The sequence below is a fragment of the Bufo gargarizans genome, chromosome 7 (assembly GCF_014858855.1).
Source record: "Bufo gargarizans isolate SCDJY-AF-19 chromosome 7, ASM1485885v1, whole genome shotgun sequence".
Classification (NCBI taxonomy): Eukaryota; Metazoa; Chordata; class Amphibia; order Anura; family Bufonidae; genus Bufo; species Bufo gargarizans.
The window spans coordinates 24,206,485-24,229,881 of NC_058086.1; the positions used below are offsets into that span (position 1 = coordinate 24,206,485).

Below are 23,397 nucleotides of genomic sequence, written 5' to 3' on the forward strand. Positions count from 1 at the left end.
TCCCTGCATGGTTACATGCCCTTTAGCTCCAAACCCCTCCCCCCAGGGGCCGAGACAATGTATTTTATTATGTTAGGAGAGCAGTGATTTTGTTTTTGTAATGTGAATTATAGTGCAATTATAATGTGATGGAATTGTAATAAGCACAGGGCACCAGGTACAATAATAAGCAGCGTGGAGGGGTATATTATTCTGACCTCATCTCTATTGATAATTAGTGCAAGATGCTATATCATTGCCTGCCATTAGGCCTTATTGCTGTGTATATCAGTTTATGCCAAATAGAATAGCGCCCCTAGTGGCTGAATAGTGCCCCTAGTGCAGATATTCTTGCTAATGGAGTAAAATCATCCTTATGGTGCATGTTCTAATATCAGTGATGGGGTGGAACCCCTACTTGCCTATGGTCTCGATCTTCAGGGGCGTGTCCTGTGATCAGGGTTGGAAAGGGGGTGGGGTTTGTGCATCCTTGTGCACACTTAGTCAATTTGGGGGGTGTCCCACGTAAAATGGAGGTTTAACTGGACATAGCCATAGAGGGTGCAATTGCCACTTGGCTCTGGTGTCTAAGAAGTCCTAAAGCCACCAGTATTGTAAATGGCACATGGTAAGTCAGGGCCCTGTTATATATTTTGCATCGGGGCCCCAAGCCATGTCACGTGGCTCGTCCCTTCCATAGTGACATGAAATAAAACCGTTTCTCTTTGTACGAGGGGGGACGTATTAAATACTGCAAGTGCCTAGGAGCATCAGGAGGACGTTGGGATCTCCTTGCTCATCTGCAGCCATAATGCAAATGTCCTGCGTGGTATCGGGGCCCCCGGCAGGGACTGAGATGCTGCCTGTCAAGATGTTGGCGTCGAAGGAGCGGCGTGAATCGCTCGAGAGGAGAATCTCCCCAGGAAACAACTTGTATCGACCTAAGAACCTGGGGGAGAGACGCACATTGACTTGTCAATCTCTAAGTGGCTCATGTCAGGCTGGAAAACAGCTGAACGTTGTCAGGGAAGGAAAAATCTGCGTCAGCGTGGAGTTCAGGATCTGCGCAGGAGCGGGAATACAGAGAGATCTACCTCTATGGAAGGATCAGATATGTCGTCCTCTTCTTCTCATGTACTTGTATCTCAGGCTGCTGTCTAGGGGGCTCCATTTGTTCACAGGGCATTTTGTATAGACAAAATACATTTTTTAGAATTATACACTACTCACAAAAAGTTAGGGACATTTGGCTTGTGGGTGAAATTTCAGGATGAACTTAATGTGACCTTCTCTAAACTTTTGAATGCTCATGTCCAACTGTTCAACGTTTCAGTACTTTTTGCACAACTTGTTGTTCTCTAACAAGGAGCTTAATGGCAGAAATTCACAACAGGTGTTTACTCCATGAAACGTCCAATAAATTTCCTGGTTCAATTAGAATTGGGATTTAAACAGTCCTCCTCATCATGCTGTTCACATTTTGACATCATGAGACCCAGACAACACCTAACAATTGATCAGCAGTACCTCGCCTTTGCGAGGCTTCAAGCAGGATGTTCTCAGGCGGAAGTGGCCACTGAGCTTAGAGCGTCACAGAGTGTCATCAGCAGGTTGTGGAAGAGTCACAGAAAGGCAGAGAAGTGGACGTCCTTTGGCCACATCCCACACTGATGACCGCTTCATTGTGAACAATGCCCTGCGGAACCGGATGATGAATGCCACACAGCTCCAGGCACATTTAAGGGAGGGGCGAAGCACCCAAGTGTCACGTTAGACCATTCTAAACCGTTTACATCAGCGTGGATCTGAATGCTAACGACCTGCAAGGATACCTGATGAGACCATCGGGCACAGGCGTAATCATCTTGCATAGGCCAGGGAGCATCTACGCTGGACGAGGGACCAGTGGTCATCAGTGCTGTTCACTGATGAAAGTCGATTCATGCTGAGCAGAAATGATGGTCGTCAACGATGTTGGAGACGTCAAGGAGTGCGCTATTCATCAGCCACTGTTGTCTCCAGACGAGCCTTTGGCGGTGGTGGTATTACAGTGTGGTCAGGTGTGTCTAGTCAATACAGAACCGTCCTACACTTTGTGAATAGTACTAGTGACAAGCCCATACTACTTGAATAACATCATTAATCCAGTCATTGTGCCTCTGCATGATCAACACCGGCCTAATTTAATCTTTATGGAGGACAATGCGTCAGCTCATTGAGGTTGCATCATTAGAGAACGGCTGCTGGAGACTGGGGGACCTCAAATGGCGTGGCCTGCACTTTCTCCAGACCTGAATCCCATTGAAAACCTATGGGATCAGCTAAGTAGCCATGTAGAGGCTCGTAACTCTGTACCCCAGAACCTCAATGACCTGAAGGCCACCCTTCAAGAAGAGTGGGATGCCATGCCTCAGACAATAAGTCGACTGGAATTGATGCTGAAGGCCACATAACAAGTTCCTGGGACACTGACATTTTTGTGGCGGTGTACCCAGCACTGATGTTGGCTTTTGTTTCAATAAATTGTTTGAGATGAGGAACTCACCATTGCTGCTTCTATGTAAATGCCCGACTTTCATCATATAATATCACTGGAGCCAGAACTTTTTATGTTTTCCATAAATTTCACCCGAAAGCCAAATATCCCTAAGTTTTTGTGAGTGGTGTATGTCACAAAATAAAATTCTGTGTCACAAAATGCACTGAGAACAAGTGGCGCCCCATAGCCATCTGCATTCATGTCTTCCCAGGATGGTGGCGGCTGCGCCTTTTACTGTGCAAGCGCAGATACAGCTATGGATGTCCTGTATCTGTGTCTACACTGTAGAGAAGACAGTCACCATCTTGGGAGGCTACGGACACCTTGGCTTGTTGACGTCAGTACCCATGGATGGACACTGGGGGGGAGGGCGGACTTCTCTGTCTGGGATAAGGTAACTCCTAAAGCATTTTGGTGCTTCCTTATCCTACTCTACATCAGTCTATGGCATAAAACGTATGCAGAAAGCGTAAAACCAGTTTAAGATGTTAAGAAATCGTAGTAAAGACCGCGCTGCTCAAGTCCAGAAGGCATCCAGTATAAAGACACACAGTCGAACATCGAAACGACCCACAGAAATCCCTTCGACTTCCAGTTCAATCCTTCTGTAGGAACCAAAGGATGCGCAAATAGTGAAGGACCACCAAGAGCAGTAAAATAAATAATTTATTATACTCACAAAGGTAGCAGGATAATAGGCATATCAAAAAGCTGTAACAGCCCTCGTGTCTCTGCCCGACCTAGGTTTCGCTTCATCAGGGGCGCATACTCCACCCTCATATGGCCGTCTAGTTTATACGGACCTGGGATAGGAGAGGCTTCTCACGATTACATTAAGGCCTCATGCACACGACAGTATTTTTTTGCGGTCCGCAAAAAGGGGTTCCGTTGTTCCGTGATCCGTGTCCGTTTTTGTTTCCGTGTGTCTTCCTTTATTTTTGGAGGATCTCAAGACCTGAAGGAAAGTAAAAAAAATCTAAGTCAAGTTTGCCACAATCTTGTGTGCCTCCGTGTTTTTTCACAGATCCCATTGACTTGAATGGGTCCGCGAACCGTTGTCCGTGAAAAAAATAGGACAGGTTATATTTTTTTCACGGACTGGAAACACGGACGCGGATGACAAACGGTGCATTAGCCGAGTTTTCCTGGGACCCATTGTAAGTCAATGGGTCCGCAGAAAATCACGGAAAAACGGAACAACGGACACTGGACACAACGAAGGTCGTGTGCATGAGGCCTAAAACATAAATTAAAACATTAAAATAATAGTATTTCTTTAAAACAAACATATTTCCGCCATCTATCTTGTAAAACATTCTATCCTTCTCAATATTATGCCATTCTTCATTTTCCCAAACCACCCGATGTCTAGAACACATAGCTTTCCCGATCACATGACTAGCAACATAAAACATATCCATGATTCCATATCCAATATCTGTAGATCCCTTCTACCTCACATCGGCCTATTTTAGCCATCGGATCTCCTCCCCGCCACTTCTGATTAACCTTTTCTATACCAGTGAATATTAGCCCACTGGGATCCTTCTCATGTACTTTTTTAAAATGCAAAGAGACGCTATGTGTTTCTAAGCCTTTCTTGATATTCCAGATATGTTCTTGGACTCTCGTTTTAATTTTTCTCATAGTTCGTCCTACATACTGGAGGCCACAAGGGCACCCCAGTAGGAAGATAACCCCTGCATGATCACAAGTAACTTCCCCTTTTATTTTGAAGCTAGATTGGATTGTTTGTACGCTCATGCTTCTATTTTCCCTTTTGCGGTTTTTACGTGGAAGGCGCCACCACAGGTGAAATGAAGCATTACACAGTGTCCATTGAAATCAGTGGGGTATCTGTGTAACGCAAGGCAGGACTCTTCCGTACATGAAACCATAGCATTTTCCTTCAGCTGCCACTAGGGGGCGCTCAGTTCACAGAGCTTTTTACAGCTTACATTGAGTTTAGTGGCAACTGTATGAATTACCATGCACTGAGCTCCCTCTAGTGGTGGCTACAGGCAGCCGGTTTTATAATATACTGTATAATGGGAAAGCTGCAGATGCATTTATGGCAGGTGTCTGGTGTAAATAATTAAGAATATGGATCCCATTAAAGCGCCACCCGTCGGTGTTCACTGCACAGCGTCTCCCCCCCGCACTTCTTTCCCGGACCGGCAGAGCGTGGAGCTGAGCTGTGGTTAATTAGATTTCCAGCAGAAGGGCGAGGACTGTTTATGGTCTGGTATCTGGAGCAATAAGATGAATAGACCCCAGAGACGATGAGACACCCCTCCACGGCAGCCAGCAAATAACCATATTGTATTGTATGTAATTAAATCCACCGGCGATGGGATTTGTGATGTGCGGATCCCAGATGTTTTACTGTAATTATTGTCATTTTATTATAAAGCAAGCACAGATATTGCCGACCTGTGTACAATTAGATGACACCTTGATACAAGCGAAGAGACAGACAGTCATATCCGGACTGTAACTGCTTAATGTAAAGGAGTTTTAGATCCTGCTGCCTATATAAGTGTCAGTCTTTACTGTCATTTTGGCATTATATTTCTAAGTCAAGAAGACCTACACTAACTATCCCATCTTACTCTCTTCTACCAAAATGTTTTTACACGTGTCAGTCTTAACTGTCATTTTTACATTCTATTTGCGAATCAGGTACCTTAGGTCAGGATGAAAAATATTTCTCTCCGGGTAGAGAAGTGTTTGTGAAATACAATCCCTCCCACCTTTCTCGCTCCTACAAACTATCTTTACAAATATCAGTCTTTACTGTAGTTCTCAAATTATATTGCTGAATCAGGTAGAACAGGATGAACAGTGCCCATACACAGGTAGGAAAGGGAAGTGTTTGTAAAATAAAAGCCCCCCTCCCCAGCTAACTCCTCCTATCAGCCTTTATAAGTGTCAGTCTTTACTGTTGTTTTGACATTATATTCATGGATCAACTAGATCAGGATGAACAGTGCCCCACTTCAGATAGAAACATGTATAGAAATCAACCTTAGGGCTCATGCACACAAACTTATTTTCTTTCCGTGTCTGTTCCGTTTTTTTTTTGCGGACCGTTTTTGGAACCATTTATTTCAATGGGTCCGCAAATAAAACGGAAGTTACTCCGTGTGCATTCCGTTTCTGCATGTCCGTATTTCCGTTCCACAAAAAAAATAGAACATGTCCTTTTGTTGTCCGTATTACGGACAAGGATAGTACAGTTCTATTAGGGGCCAGATGTTCCGTCCGCAAAATACGGAATGCATACGGACGTCAAAATACATACGGCCGTGTGCATGAGGCCTAATTCAGGAAGATCAGGACGAGCAATGTCCTCCTACAGGTTGGAAAATGGTTGTAAAATCCAACCCCTTCCATCTCACTCTTTTTGTATGTGAAATGCAACTTTTTCCAGCTTACCCTCCACTCTGTAAGTGTCAGTCTTTACTGTAGCTTTGGTGTTATATTCTTGAATTAGGGAAATCAGGATGAACAATATCCCTCTACAGGCTGCAGTCTAGGGAGACCTCTAACATACATAAGCATGGGCATAACTATAGCCACGGCACTTACTATGGGGCCCAGAGGTTGAGGGGCCCCAATCAGGTTCAAGAACATTTGTATCCTTATTGGGGGAATAACAATATGGCGGCTTTTTGCTATAATGTTGGTTTTCTAATATATGTTGCTGTTATACATTCCTTTAATTATTGCTACTTATGCTGCTGATTTAAATTTCTCACGGTAGTTAGTGGGGGCCCCGTCTTATTTTGCTATGGGGCCCTGTGGATTATATTTAACCCCCTGGGCATAAGGTAGATTATTATTATCAGTGCCAACTATAAAAATATGTCAATGGGGGGGGAGGAGGACAGGCCGCTTTATTCCACTCAGCAAGCCTGCAAGTTTCCTCTTAGAAACAACACATAAATATTTAGTAGCGTCTGGGATGCTGATGACAAACCATAGAAAAAGTCTCCCCGGCCTCTGAGTGACAGTGCGAAACCGCCATCCAAACCCTTTCTTCGCTGGCGCTAGGCCGAAAAGGTCAAACTTCTGTAACGTGCCATTGAATGGACCGTACCGCTGGGATTTACAGAGCTGCCAAGTGCCAGTCATGCATTCTGCCGCGCGCGAGGCTATTGGAATAATTTCACACTCTCCGGCGCGGTTCGGCGCGGGCGCTGGCAGATACATGGTCATTTCTTATGTGACGGCTTCAGAGCGTTAACTTTTGGAGCCATGTGCACGCTTCTTGTCTCATGCTAATTTATGCTAATTGCTTCCTGTCGCTTTGAGGAGATGACAGATTTTTGCTGGTGGAGGGACGGAGGTGATTTCGTTTGGCGCCATAAGAAGCTGAGAAGCCATAGGAATTTAGAGGACGGGGGAATGAGCTCAATTTAAAGGCACACTGGACTGATATATACACAGTCGTGGCCAAAAGTTTTGAGAATGACACAAATATTAGTTTTCACAAAGTTTGCTGCTAAACTGCTTTTAGATCTTTGTTTCAGTTGTTTCTGTGATGTAGTGAAATATAATTACTCGCACTTCATACGGTTCAGAGGCTTTTATCGACAATTACATGACATTTATGCAGAGTCAGTATTTGCAGGGTTGGCCCTTCTTTTTCAGGACCTCTGCAATCCGACTGGGCATGCTCCCAATCAACTTCTGGGCCAATTCCTGACTGATAGCAACCCATTCTTTCATAATCCCTTCTTGGAGTTTGTCAGAATTAGTGGGTTTTTGTTTGTCCACCCGCCTCTTGAGGATTGACCACAAGTTCTCAATGGGATTAAGATCTGGGGAGTTTCCAGGCCATGGACCCAAAATGTCAACGTTTTGGTCCCCGAGCCACTTAGTTATCCCTTTTGCCTTATGGCACGGTGCTCCATCGTGCTGGAAAATGCATTGTTCTTCACCAAACTGTTGTTGGATTGTTGGAAGAAGTTGCTGTTGGAGGGTGTTTTGGTGCCATTCTTTATTCATGGCTGTGTTTTGGGGCAAAATTGTGAGTGAGCCCGCTCCCTTGGATGAGAAGCAACCCCACACATGAATGGTCTCAGGATGCTTTACTGTTGGCATGACACAGGACTGATGGCAGCGCTCACCTTTTCTTCTCCGGACAAGCCTTTTTCCTGATGCCCCAAACAATCGGAAAGAGGCTTCATCGGAGAATATGACTTTGCCCCAGTCCTCAGCCGTCCATTCACCATATTTTCTGCAGAAGATCAATCTGTCCCTGATGTTTTTTTGGGAGAGAAGTGGCTTCTTTGCTGCCCTTCTTGACACCAGGCCATCTTCCAAAAGTCTTGGCCTCACTGTGCGTGCAGATGCGCTCACACCTGCCTGCTGCCATTCCTGAGCAAGCGCTGCACTGGTGGCACTCCGATCCCGCAGCTGAATCCTCTTTAGGAGACAATCCTGGCGCTTGCTGGACTTTCTTGGACGCCCTGATGCCTTCTTAACAAGAATTGAACCTCTTTCCTTGAAGTTCTTGATGATCCTATAAATTGTTGATTGAGGTGCAATCTTAGTAGCCACAATATCCTTGCCTGTGAAGCCATTTTTATGCAACACAATGATGGCTGCACGCGTTTCTTTGCAGGTCACCATGGTTAACAATGGAAGAACAATGATTTCAAGCATCACCCTCCTTTTAACAGGTCAAGTCTGCCATTTTAACCCAATCAGCCTGACATAATGATCTCCAGCCTTGTGCTCGTCAACATTCTCACCTGAGTTACCAAGACGATTACTGAAATGATCTCAGCAGGTCCTTTACTGACAGCAATGAAATGCAGTGGAAAGAAGGACTATGCAATTCATCTGATCACTCTTCATAACATTCTGGAGTATATGTAAATTGCTATTATAAAAACTTAAGCAGCAACTTTTCCAATTTCCAATATTTATGTAATTCTCAAAACTTTTGGCCACGACTGTACATATGTACTTGCATAATTCCTAGCTATGGGACGAGTCCGAAGATAAAAATACCCAATGTCCACAATCATACAAAATGTCAATCTCCTGCTTGCTTTCACATGGTCATAGAAGTAAATGATAAAATTCTGGCTTCCTGCAGTCACCACTAGGGGGCGCTAACTAGATATACAATCATATGGCTGATATAATTCTCAATAGACATAAATCTGTACAGACGAACTCTAGCTGCTGCCGATAAAAACCCTATGGCCGTCTCATGGGAGGTAGGGGAAGAAGTTCAGGGTCAGGCCCCGTTTTTACCTCGGGCCCCTAGCAGTTACATGGTGTATCTTTTATGCAATTTAATGCTACTTTCACACTGGCGGCACGGACCCCCGCAAGCAGTTCCGTCAGATGAACAGCCTGTCAGATCCTTCCTGCCGCTAGTGACCGTGTGCCCCCGGACTGCCGCTCCGTCCCCATTGACTATAATGGGGGCGGAGTTCCGGCGGAGGCACGGCAGCCGGAATAAAACTACGACATGTCAGACATTTATTCCGGCAGCCTCTCGCTGCCGTGCCTCCGCCGGAACTCCGCACCGCCCCCATTATAGTCAAAGGGGACGGAGCGGCAGTCCAGGGGCACACGGTCACTAGCGGCAGGACGGATCCGACAGGCTGTTTACCCGACGGAACAGCCTGCCGGAGGTCCGTGCCGCTAGTGTGAAAGGAGCCTTAGTCTTTCTATCAGGCAACATGCGGCAATCTGATTGAAAACAAAAAAGAAAAAAGCACCTTTTGCATTGCTTATTACGAGGGGTGTGTCTGTCGACAGGCTGCTGACAGATTCCAATGGCAACCATCAGAATTGTGACTGCAGTCCTGGAGTATATCACAGGTTGTTACTGGTTTTTGGCCCAGCAAACAGCATGCTACAGAGGAGGTCGCTGGAGGTTCCACCACTGGGACAAGAACAGGGGCCCCGTGTCCCCTCGATTTAGAAGACCCATGTTTAAATGCTTATGAGTTAATTCATGGCCCCTGCAGCTATAGCCAGAGTAAAGAATGGCTACCTAGAGCGTCTCTCCTTCTGGAGGACCCAGGATGTATGCACATTACACATTGAGTTCAATGGGTTCTGTGCAATGCTTCATTTCCCTTGTGGTGGCACTGTAGGAAAATCAAACACTTACTGCCAGGTTCTGCTACAGATTGGAGCTGATCGTTGGGGGTGCCACCATCAGCACACCCTGCAATCAGCTTAGCATCGAGGACAAAAACTGGACAAGCCCTTTAAAAAAATTTTTAGAAGGCAGAGAAAGGAAGTCATCCAATATGTCAGACCAGCCTGGGCATTGTCTCCTCCGGGTCACTCTCCCTGCTGTGCAGACGAGTCCTGCACCTAATTATATCCTAAACCCCGCTCTTCCCTCACAGTCTGTTTCTCACATCTAAATGAAAAATTCAGGACGTTTGTGACATTTTCTAAGCTTTCCCACTGTCAAGTCAACAGACAGAAGCAAATTTGCAAGTCAAGGTACATCATTACGCACAACGCCATTCAACACAACGGTGATGAGTCAGTGGGGGCTGCACACTCCCGGTGAATGAATCGTACGTGTCGGATTAAAAAAAGGGTCTATTTTTATGTTCATATAATGGAATTGTACTGGAAGCATGCAAAAGGGAGAATCTTTTATCTTCCGCTAGTAGGAATGTGGTGCACACACCGTTACCTTGATCTCTGCTGCATATATATATATTTTAACTACCGGTAACTGGAAGGCTAATATAAGAAAAGCAATTGTCACATTACAGCGACAGGAACGGCAAAGCCCAAACTGCACAGGAACCTTCAGAGGAACCTGTCATCCAGGCCTATACACTGTTATGTCTGTTGCAGGGTCTGCTGGGGTGGAGCCTAACACTGGATTTTGCCCCGCCCCTGCAGATCCTATACTAGCCATAAGGGCTCATGCACATCAACGTATTTTCTTTCCATGTCCATTCCATTTTTTTTGCAGACCATATGCGGAACCAGTCATTTCAATAGGTCCACAAAAAAAAAAAAACGCAAGTTACTCCGTGTGCATTCCATTTCCGTATATCCGTATTTCTGTTCCGCAAAAAAATAGAACATGTCCTATTATTGTCCACATTACAGGCAAGGATAAGACTGTTCTATTAGGGACCAGCTGTTCCGTTCCGCAAAATACAGAATGCACATGGACATCATCCTTCTTTTTAGCGAATCCACTTTTTTGCGGACGGTAAAATACATACGGTCGTGTGCTTGAGCCCTAACAGTGTATATGTTTTAAACTATAAAATAAGGCGTGGGGAGGGGTCTGAACCCAATTAGTACAATATCAGAAGTAGCTAGAAATATCAGATACAACAAAATGAACCTACAAACGACAGCTGATTCCTCAATATTCCCAAACAATATTACTAACAATATAATGGTTTTAATTATTATCAAATATTAAAACCAAAGTGAATGGAAGCAGAACTGCAGTAATCAGGCCTGGCCACAACATAGTGGATGGAGCGGGGGGTTTCTAGTTGGGAGCACAGGTCCAGTAACCAGGCCCGGACACTACACAGTGGATGGCGCAGTAGCGGTCTGGTTGGGAGCACAGCTGCAGTAATCTGGCCCGGCTACTAAACAGTGGATGGAGCTGTGTAGTTCCAATAGAAAGCTGAGCAGCAGTAACCAGGCCCGAACACTACACAGTGGATGGAGCTGTGGGGTTCTGGTTGGGAATACAGCTGCAGTAACCAGGCCCGAACACTACACAGTGGATGGAAATGTGGGGTTCTGGTTGGGAATACAGCTGCAGTAACCAGGCCCGGACACTACACAGTGGATGGAGATGTGGGGTTCTGGTTGGGAATACAGCTGCAGTAACCAGGCCCGGACACTACACAGTGGATGGAGATGTGGGGTTCTGGTTGGGTATACAGCTGCAGTAACCAGGCCCGGACACTACACAGTGGATAGAGCTGTGGGGTTCTGGTTGGGAATACAGCTGCAGTAACCAGGCCCGGACACTACACAGTGGATAGAGCTGAGTGATTCCAAATGGGAGCAGAGCTGCAGTAAAGCGATTGGTGAGGGTAGTAGTATTTGGAACCTTACCGATCTGATAAAATTCCAAGGATGGGTCATTAAAGGGGGTTTTCCAGGATCTTAGCAATACATATGGAAATATCTATACTTACCTGCTTCCCACTGCTCCTTTCCGGCTCAAGCGCTGTCTTCACTGCATCTCCACCAGTCAACTTCCACATGGACAGAGTGAGATGTGCTGCTGGTGCCAGTGACTGGCCTCAGCAGTGTCCCCAAGCGACACGTGGCCCAGCAGTGAAGTGCCATTTTGGAACACGTCACCACTGAGGTCAGTAATTAGTGCCATTGGTGTACGTGACATGTGGGGACGGGAAGTACAGTGAAGACATGGAGTGGCAAGGAGAAGGTAAGTATAGATCTCTTCACAGGTACTGCTAAGGGGGAAGAAATTAAATAGTTTAAAAACAAATTCTTTAACTACTAGAAAACCCCATTAACTACACCTTATGTCTATGTGGAAATAGACCCCCATAGCTACTCTCCTGGCAGTAACGCCCATGTGTATGCCCTGTCTGACTACAAATATTGTCACCGCCAGTTGGTCACAGACCACTTACAAGTTGTGGGTGAAGTGGTCTCCCACATTAGCCATTAATGAGACGCCATATAAAGCCTCATTAACTCCCCCGCAGCGGAACTTCCTCACGGGCGAGCGCGCCTTGTACTTCAGTGCAGTCCTAGACTTATAAGAGCTCTCGAACAAATAGTAGGATTAGGGGCCGGGAGACGGATCTTCACGCTGTGCTAATGAATTACAGGACGAGGAAGATTTCACAGTAAATTTGCCAGAAATGTTTCCAGTGCATTTCCACTGAAATTAATTAGCTAGAAAAGAGGAAACGGGGTCAGGCGCGTCGTCCTCTGCCGGCAATACCTGATTATACACACTTACACATCCAAATATAGCAGCAGATGCAGGAGGAAGATGCAGCCGGTGAAATGTCAGACGGAAGGATGCGGCGCGGTACGCGATCTGACCGCGGAGGCTATACGGACGAGGCCAGGCTAGTACATAGGTGTGGGAGAAGGCTGAGATAATAGCTCAGTGGCATGACTTCTTATCTCCCAACATTATGTCTGGGGAGAAGAACAATCTGAAGCGTCTGGGCTCCAGTAAGTAAAAAATCTATACTGAGCCCCCCCCCCCCCCCCCCTCCGCCATAAGTGACCCTTTGAGCCCCCTCAATTTGACCACAACCATCTCAGACCAGGCCCAGGACAATTAATAAAATAGGTAGATTGGGGAGTGTAAGGGCCTACATTGGAGATGGAAAAATTAGATTTTGGTCCAATTTAGATGAATCCAAATGAATTCTACCCAAATCGAAAGTGCTCTGATTGCCTGGAATGTGCGCTCTCTCCCCCTCTCTATCGCTCTCTTTTCCTCTCTCCTTTCTCTACGTTTCTCTCACCCTTCTCTCTCTTTCCTCTCTCTTGTCATCTCTTTTTCTCTCCCTTTGTCTCTCTCTCTCCCTCTGTCTCTCTCGCTTTTTCTCTTCACCTCCCTCCCTCTCTCCTCCCTTTAAATTCTCTTTACCTCTCCTTCAATCTCTCTCTCATCTCTCTCCTTTCTCTCAACCTCTCTCTCTCCTCTCTTTGCCCTCTCTCTCTCCTCTCTATCTCTCTATCTTTCTCTTCTCATCTCTTCTTTTCTCTCTCTCCCTCTGTCTTCCTCTCTCTCTCTCTCTTTCTCTCTCTCTCTCTCTCTCTCTCTCTCCCTCCCTCTCCCCTCTTTCCCTCGCAGTCTCTTTGATTCTCCCAAATCGATTAGAATCTTTTTTTTTTTTTAATTCAGGTTAAATTTCAGAATTCATTCGCTCATCTCTCGCCTACATGCCATAGATGCCACCCATTCAGTCAAGGGACTACAGAAATTAGAGGGACTCCAGCTCGGGCTCGCTGCATCCTAGTTCTTATTGGGTTGTAAGAACCTAAGCCCCTAAGGTACCAATGTTTAAAGTCAAAATCAGGACAGTTGAGCCGCAAGAATGCCCATTTTGGGTGGGGTTTGCACAAGTCTTGCTCAATTTATAGCCCAGTCGGCAAGACTGTCCCAGCAAAATGGGGACTGATGCCAAGTATGGGACTAACAAGGATGGGTGCTTCAAGCTCTGGATGGGGCCAGTAGGCTTCAATTTGATTTTGCTTTCTACTCTATTGATAGGCACAGGTATGTGGCACTCCTGACAACTAAAGCAGGTGCAAGCTTTAATTAATGAACTGTGCAGGAGTCAGGAGTGAATCTATAGGGGGTGTAGATGTATCTGTCACATCTGGGCCCTGGTGCCTGATGAGGCCTAAAGGCCCCTCGCCTACATACGAAGACTCTGGTATTATAAATGGCACATGGTGGGTACGGATACAGTAATATGATGGATGTGTCTGGTATAGCAGCCCATCCCTATTGTAGTAAATGAGATTGAGCTGCAGTACCAGACAGAACCCAAGCGTTAGGGTGGCGCTGTGTTTTTAGAAAGAAAAATCAGTCTCCCTTTTTTCGAATCCTGAACAATCCCTTAAATTATTATAATTATTTTTTTTTAAACAAAAATGGAAATGATTCATTCAAAACGAGAACAATCTCGAGCAAATGACGGTGGTTTATGAGCGGCTGTGTGATGACTGTGCGCCTGGCAGAGGGTACAGTGCCCACTGGCAGAACGCTGATGTCAGTGATTCACAACGCCTCTCGACTCATAGTGAAGCCAAGGAATCTGCAAATTGCCCCCTTTAGAGGAAATGTCGGGTGTCTAATTGTTTCTGAGTGAACCGGGGAGGAGGAATCTTGGCGAGATCTCAGTCATTTACAGATATCTCGTTATTACATTTAATTAAGCCGCTCCGTCAGCTCGATAAACAGGAGGATCTCGCTCGTCGGGGAGATGAGCTGTAGTCAGCCCATAATTCATTTATGAGAGGCTTTTCTTGTAGCTGGGATCACCCGGGTCACTCTCTCTGGATACACGGGAAGTAATATGTGATATGCGGCTGTTTCGCCTGAAGACACATGTATGCTGGAGAAGTAACTATACATATTTTTTTTTTTATGAATAATTTATATTAAAAGGCAGAGAAATAGAACAATAACACACGTACAAGGTGCAGAGCAACATGTGAGCACAGAAAAAAAATGTAGTATAGAAATATTAGAAAAATTTATGTAATACAGCATAATCGTGCACATACCGCCTATAGTCTGACACTAGAATGCAAGCAATATATCTAGGTGTAGCTTCTGTGCGGTTTCGCTCTGGTAGACAGGATTAGCGGACGCAGTATAGAGGCAACAACAAGTTCTTTGGATCAAAGATTTCAGTGTTTTATTCACACTTTAGGCAAGTGACAAAACAAGTAGTCATAAACAAGCAAAAAGTCACCTTGCGGTGTTGGTGGTAATTCACACTATGCGGCAATTCTGCCTCAAAGAGTCCTTGCTGATAGCAGCACCAACCTGTTTTCATGCCAAAGAGGTAGCAAGCCTTCATCCAGACACAAGACTCACAGATCCCAACACAGAGACTTCGCTTCTTAGCCCAACTGCCTATTTAAGGACAGCCAGGTGCTGCCAAAAATGCACTTAAAATCTGGTCCGGTATTTGACCTCACCTGGCTGTAAATCGGCCCAGCAGCACATGCTGTGAGGCATTTCTGTCCTTGGACTGGCTCATCTACTTGAGAGGGGAGTGGTCGGTCACCAGGCGGAATTTTATCCATAATAAATAATAGCGGAGAGACTCGAGTGCCCACTTGATAGCCAGGCACTCTCTCTCCACTATACTATACCGGGTCTCGGCTGGGGTGAGCTTAAGGCTGAGGAAGACAACGGGATGCTCCTCCCCGTTGACTTCCTGAGACAGTATAGCACCAAGGCCTACTTTGGAGGCATCGGTCTGTACTATATACTCTCTTTTGAAGTCGGGCGTCAGCAAAACCGGGGACCCGCACAGGGCCAACTTCAAATCAGATAAAGTCTCTTCTGCCCGATCTTCCCAGCGAACCATCGTAGACTTGAGTCCCTTCAAGAGTCCTGTCAAGGGCTCAGCTAGAGTAGCAAAGTGGGGAACAAACCTCATGTAATAGCCCACCATTCCCAGGAATGACTTTATTTGCCTAGTGGTGACAGGTCGGGGCTAATTCCGTATCACCTCTATTTTGTTCACTTGGGGTTTGATGACTCCGCGCTCAATGACATACCCCAGGTACTTAGTCTCCTCTAACCCTATCGCACATTTTTTTGGGTTAGCAGTTAGACCAGCTTTCCGAAGGGAGTCCACTACAGCCTGCATTTTGGGTAGGTGACTTTCCCAGTCGGTACTGTGAATGACAATATCGCCCAGGTAAGCCAAAGCGTACCGACGATGTGGACGAAGCACAATGTCCATTAGTCGCTAAAAATTGGCGGGGTGCCATGCAGACCAAAGGGTAAGACCTTATATTGATACAGCCACTCAGGCGTGATGAAGGCAGTTTTCTCTTTGGCAGCCTCCATTAAAGGCACCTGCCAGTACCCTTTCATGAGGTCCAAAACAGAAAAATATCTGGCTTGTCCTAGCCTCTTGATGAGCTCATCCACCCAGGGCATAGGATACGCATCGAATTTGGAAACCTCGTAAAGTTTTTGAAAGTCATTACAAAACCTAAACATCACGTCCGGCTTGGGTATCAATACTATAGGACTGGCCCACTCACTTTACTCCTCAATGACGTCTAGCTGCAACATTAGCTGCACCTCCTCTGATATGGCTTGTCGCCGAGCCTCGGGTACCCGATATGGTTTTAATCTGACTTTTGCCTGAGGCTCAGTGACAATGTCATGCTGGATTATGGAAGTGCGTCCAGGGAGGTTCGAGAACACATCCGTGTTCCGACTAACAAACTCCCTGGCTTCCTGAGTCTGTTTAGAGGAGAGGCTGTCAGCAATTTTCACTGTGGCAGCTGCCTCTCTTGCATCAGACAGAGGGGCCGGTACCTCTTCTCCTGGAAAACCCGGCCGCGGGCTGTCTTCAGTACAGGTTTCCCTATCTTTCCACGGTTTGAGTAAATTCACATGGTCAACCTGCGCCAGCTTTCGCCGCCCTGGCTGGTGTACCTTGTAGTCTACATCTCCAATTTTCTCAAGTACCTTATAGGGCCCTTGCCACCTAGCCAGGAACTTAATGTCCACGGTCGGCACCAGAACCAAAACCTGATCACCCGGGTTAAAGATCCAGACCCGACTCTGGGCTCGCTGATCTGCCTCCATATGCTCCCTAACAAGAGGCAACACTGTCTCTATCCGATCTTGCATCTGGGTAACGTACTCAATTACACTTTTATGTGGAGTGGGTTGTTGTTCCCACGCCTCTTTGGCCACGTCCAAGAGACCGCGAGGGTGTCTGCCGTATAGTAGTTCGAAGGGCGAGAACCCAATAGAGGCCTGGGGCACCTCTCGCTCTGCGAACATGAGAAAGGGCAGAAGGAGGTACCAGTCCTTCTCATATTTTGACACTACCTTTTTGAACATATTTTTTAATGTTTGGTTAAACTTTTCCACCAGACCGTCTGTTTGCGGATGGCAAACAAACGTCCATAGTTGTTTTATGTGCAGCAACTTACAGAGTTCCCTCATCACCTTGGACATAAAAGGGGTCCCTTGGTCGGTCAGAACCTCTTTAGGTAGTCCCACTCGGGAAAACATCTCTATTAACTCCTTAGCTATGAGTTTGGCCGGGGTATGTTGCAGTGGCACCGCCTCCGGGTACCGAGTGGCGTAGTCTAGAATGACTAAGATGTGTTGATGCCCTCTGGCGGACTTCGGTACTGGGCCTATGAGGTCCATAGCTATTCGGTCAAGCGGTACTTCGATAATCGGGAGAGGTGCCAGGGGACTACGGAAATGTGGCTGGGGTCTAGTTATCTGGCAGGTCGGGCAATACTTACAAAACTTCCACTTCTTTGAATATGCTGGGCCAGTAAATCCACTGTAGAATACGAGCAGTGCTGGCTGGATTTTAGGCCTGGCAAAACCTGGCCTAGAACATGGGGAGTAGTCACCCATCCAGCACTTTGACTACTCCCAGTAAGAGCCGTCCCGGATCAGCTATACAGCCATACTAAGTAAGAGGATGTAGTGAGTATACTATGTCATGACATGTACACAGCACGAGCTGAATAGGATTACTTGTAAGGGCTCATGCACACTACCGTAGTTGGCTGGCGCCCGTATTGCGGCTTCCGAACAGCGGGTCCGCAATATACGGGCACTTGAATGGGTTCTCAATCTAGAGGGTGCGGTGCGGAATGGCGGCATGGAACCCCACCAAAGCACTTAGGGGATGCTTCCGTGATTTTCTGTCCGTGCCTCCACACCGCGAAAAAATGTTCTATTTTTTTGTGGTGCGGATGGACCACGGACCCATTTAAGTTGAATGAGTCTGCATCGGTCTGCAGCAGCCACATGCTTGTGTGCATGAGCCCTAAGGGATTAAAGACCGGGGTGAAAACTGGAATATTTCAGGATTTATAATACAAATATATGTTTAACTTTATAATTTGATCCAATCAGTTGTCGTTTTCCGGTGATAGATGCCCTATAAATGCTCTGTATATCTTGATATAGGTGGACGTTCCCCCATATAGTGCACATACCTTCATAAGGCTCTGCTATTATATAATATTAACTCTCACATTCTCACATATTGTTTCTTTACAGGTTCAATGTGGACTCCCGAAGCTGCAATATATCAAAACACGTGAGTCATTCAGTCGTTACTGCTAATTGGGTTTTTTGCTTAGTCGTCCATCCATAATGTACAGCTGTCACCCTATACCCTGGCGTGCTAAACATAAGTCACTATATACTGATATATACTCATGTATACAGCTACTGTATACTGGGATATACTCATGTATACAGCTATATACTCATATATACTCATGTATACAGTTACTATATACTCATATATACTTATGTATACAGCTATATACTCATGTATACAGTTACTATATACTCATATATACTTATGCATACAGGTATATACTGATATATACTCATGTATACAGCTATATACTGATATGTACTCATGTATACAACTTTGTACTGATATATACTCATGTATACAGCTATATACTGCTATATACTCATTTATACAGCTATATACTCTTATATACTCATGTATACAGCTATATACTGATATATACTCATGTATACAGTTACTATATACTGATATATACTCATGTATACAGCTACTATATACTGATATATACTTATGTATACAGCTATATACTGATATATACTCATGTATACAGCTATGTACTGATATGTACTCATGTATACAGCTATATACTGATATATACTCATGTATACAGCTATGTACTGATATATACTCATGTATACAGCTATGTACTGATATATACTCATGTATACAGCTATTATATATAGATATATACTCATGTATACAGCTATATACTGATATATACTTATGTATACAGCTACTATATACTGATATATACTCATGTATACAGCTATATACTGATATATACTCATGTATACAGCTACTATATACTGATATATACTCATGTATACAGCTATTTACTGATATATACTCATGTATACAGCTACTATATACTGATAGATACTCATGTATACAGCTACAATATATATAGATATATACTCATGTATACAGCTATATACTGATATATACTCATGTATACATCTATTTACTGATATATACTCCTGTATACAGCTATATACTGATATATACTCATGTGTACAACTATATAACGATGTGCACAGATAAACAATTATATATACAGATACAAGTTGATATGTATAGGTATGTGTACAGATAGATATTGACATGTACATGTACTGACGTTTACAGATATACAGGGCGACCCACAAAAAGTAGCGCACCTTCAATATCTCCAAATCATACTGCCTAATAGTAAATCAGTCTTAGTTGTTTGCAACAACCAATAAGAGCTTAGCTTTCATTTTTTCAGAGCCCTGTAGAAACTGAAAGCAGAGCTCTGATTGGCTGCTGTGGGCAACAACTAAGACAGATTTGTTTTTGAGTTTGATAAAAGAGGTCTGTTGTGTCAGAAAGATGGCGTTCTCCCTGGAACAGCGAGTAGTGATTGTGGAAGGCTATGTGCAAAGCAGATCGATGAAAGAAATGCAAGAGACTTTTGCCGACAAGTACCCAGCAACAAAACCACCGGCTAAACGTTGTATTCAGAGTCTGGTTCGGAAATGGCATCAAACATGAAGGAACCGAGGCCTCCATCGATCAGGACAGCTGAAGTTGTGCATGAAATTCAGCAGCACATTGCAAGTAGCCCCCAAAAATCAACTCCAAAACCATCTCAGCAACTGAGACGAGCAACTTGTCAGCAAGCGCTGAAATCTCTGAACCTGAAACCGCACCGAATAACGTGTGTGCAGGAACTGAGAGAGTCCGACAACGCTAAACGCCTAAATAACTGGACTTGGTGCTGTGATTGCTGACAGACATTTGGACCCATTGCTGGACTCCATGGCGGACAAAGCTTGGTGTCATTTATCAGGTCATGTAATTTCAAAATTTCTGCTGAAAATCCCAACTTGACAACTTCACAACCATAAAATTGGCGTCTGGTGCGCGGTGTCAGGAACACACAATTTTCCTCAAATCAACTGTGAATAACACAATTTACCTGAACGTCTGTGAACGTCTGTGAGCTAGTACTGCTTCTGCCCAACCAACTAACACCAGAAGAAAAAATGTCCTGCTTTTCCAACAAGACGAGGCCACATGCCACACCTCACGGAACTCACCGGCACGGCTCCATGAACTGTTTACGGAAGAGCGAACTGTGAGCGAGGCGTTATGGCCACCACGTCCCGCAGACTTGTCCACATGCCATTTTTATCTGTGGCGAAATGTAAAACAGAAAGTGTCCGCTAACAGTCCACATCCCCTGGAGGAACTCAAGGAGAACATCACAAACACCATCCACAGCATCACAAGCCGTATCGGCCACCATAACCCGACCTGCCCAGAGAGGACCTGGACGGGGACCACCTTCAGTATCTTCTGTGACTTGTGGGTAATTGAAAACAAACAATCCACTTGCCCGTTCATCTGGTCACACTATCGCTGGGCCACCCTGTATAATAATGTATACATCTATATACTGTGTACAGATCTATACTGAGGTATACAGATATGTTGTGTTGTATACAGATAAGTACTGACAGATACATAATGATACATACAGCTATATACTAATCTGAACTGCAGACTTTATTCTGACCATTAATCCCCGTTATCACCATTTCTTTCTTTGCATCATTTAAATTGGAAACACAGAAGGTACGTCTCTATTTTATGATACACAATACATCTGATAAGAACTGGATTTATAACAATATTCTATCTATCCCTACTTCCTTCTCTCCTTCCTTTTTATTCCTTCCTTCATTCCTGCCTCCTTTTCTTCCTCCTCCTTCCCTTCCTTTTCTCCTTTCTTTATTCCTTTGTTCTTTCCTCCCTCCCTTTCTTACATCCTTCCTTCCTCTTCCTTACGTCCTTTCTTCCTTCTTTCCATCCTTCTTTTCTTCTTTCTTTTCTTTCCTATATTCCTGTCTCCTTTCTTTTCTGCTCTTCCTTCTTAACTTCCTTCCTTTCTTCCACACTTTACTTTCTTCCTTCCTTCCTCCCTCCTGCTCCCCCTTCCTTTGGTCCTACCTCTCTCCCACCCTAGCTTCAATTCTTCTTTACTCCCTCCCTTCATTGCATCCTTCCTCCCTCCCCTTCCTTCCTCCCTTCCTTGCTATATCCCCTCTTCCATCCCTTCTCTTTCCTCTGCTTTCCTTTTCCTTCTGTTCTTCCTTCCTTCCTTCGTCCCTTCCTTGCTATCTCCCTTCTTCCCTCCGTTCTCTATCCTCTTCTTTCCTTTTCCTTCTGTTCTTCCTTCCTTCCTTCGTCCCTTCCTTTTCTATCTCCCTTCTTCCCTCCCTTCTCTTCCTCTCCTTTCCTTTTCCTTCTGTTCTTCCTTCCTTCCTTCCTTGCTATCTTCCTTCTTCCCTCCGTTCTCTATCCTCTTCTTTCCTTTTCCTTCTGTTCTTCCTTCCTTCCTTCGTCCCTTCCTTGCTATCTCCCTTCTTCCCTCCGTTCTCTATCCTCTTCTTTCCTTTTCCTTCTGTTCTTCCTTCCTTCCTTGCTATCTCCCTTCTTCCCTCCCTTCTCTTTCCTCTCCTTTCCTTTTCCTTCTGTTCTTCCTTCCTTCCTTCGTCCCTTCCTTGCTATCCCCTTCTCCCCTCCGTCCTTTCCTCTTCTTTCCTTTTCCTTCTGTTGTTCCTTCCTTCATCCCTTCCTTGCTATCTCCCTTCTTCCATCCCTTCTCTTTCCTCTCCTTCCCGTTTCCTTTTGTTCTTCCTTCCTTCGTCCCTTCCTTGCTATCTCCCTTCTTCCATCCCTTCTCTTTCCTCTCCTTTCCTTTTCCTTCTGTTCTTCCTTCCTTCCTTGCTATCTCCCTTCTTCCATCCCTTCTCTTTCCTCTCCTTTCCTTTTCCTTCTGTTCTTCCTTCCTTTGTCCCTTCCTTGCTATCTCCCTTCTTGCCTCCCTTCTCTTTCCTCTCCTTTCCTTTTCCTTTGTTTCTTCCTTCCTTCCTTGCTATCTCCCTTCTTCCCTCCCTTCTCTTTCCTCTCCTTTCCTTTTCCTTCTGTTCTTCCTTCCTTCCTTATATGGAGAGAGGACTCACCTGCACTGTCTAATATCCATATAATTTAGAAAGCCGCGTATTATATAGATATAAGCAGACTGGCGTGTAACTCTGCAGCAGATAATATAATTATATTGCTATTATTTCATTATCTTCCTGTGCTTTCTGCCAACACTATTGACACTGGAAAGTAGATTAATGCATTATATGGGCAAACTTGTTCCAGATACACCTTTAAGGCTTTCAAGGACATTTCTTGCAATCTGCTGGGGAGAGCGGGTGGGAGAGCTTGGCACAGAGAGCTGAAGATGCAATACAAGTTGTGTGGAGAGAGGGCTATTCCGTAATGATTGCCGGCTATATATAGAGCCGCTCGGGGAACGCAGCAAGTCCAGATCCTGCCTCTGCTACAACAAAGAGAGATTAGCTGAAATGAATAGCGCTCACCGTCCTCGATGGATCAATAAGCAGTGGGTGGACTCTGCTGAGATAAAAAAGGGCTTATCAGTGGCCACTGTTGGAGGATAGGAGTAGGAGTCATTTCAAAATATACAAACAACACCTATGTTATATAGCTACTCAGGACTCATGCACACAGCCATTGCTCAGCCATCCCTTGCATTGGGGACCGCAATTTGCGGTCCCCAATGCACGAGCAACATCCCTGCGGCTGCCACAGACGTATCCAGACCCATTCAATTTGAAAGGGTCCGTGATCCGTCCGTAATGCAAAAAAATAGAACATGTTCTATTTATTTGCAGTGCGGAGGCACGGAGAGAAACACCATGGAACCAGCCCTGTACCTCACATGGATCCAGAGATCTCCCCATTCATTACTCTGCTAGATTTATATCAAGCTGACCATGGGAGCGTCCTTTCTGCTGCAGCTCAGGAGGCGTGTCCATGCTCTCCCGATCACAACTTAGGAGGCAGTTGAAGGATGAAACAGAGCATGTGCGGCCATCTCAGTGAGCGGGATGAAGAAATAAGAAAAAGAACAAACAGCAGGTGGCGCTACACAGATACATTTTATTGAATAACTCACTGACTATGCTAAATTTTTAATTACATAAAATTACAAAAGTATTCAGATCCAGGTGCTGGTTT

General features: G+C 45.1%; 1 protein-coding gene across 1 annotated transcript in view; it reads left to right on the forward strand.

The window, feature by feature from the left end:
• CPNE9 (copine family member 9) overlaps positions 1 to 23,397 on the forward strand; it is a 228,500-nt gene that overhangs the window by 73,973 nt on the left and 131,130 nt on the right. Inside the window, exons 5-6 of the mRNA XM_044301241.1 lie at positions 18,294 to 18,333; positions 20,516 to 20,518. Coding sequence (XP_044157176.1) covers positions 18,294 to 18,333; positions 20,516 to 20,518 — 43 coding nt within the window. The remainder of the gene's footprint in view (positions 1 to 18,293; positions 18,334 to 20,515; positions 20,519 to 23,397) is intronic.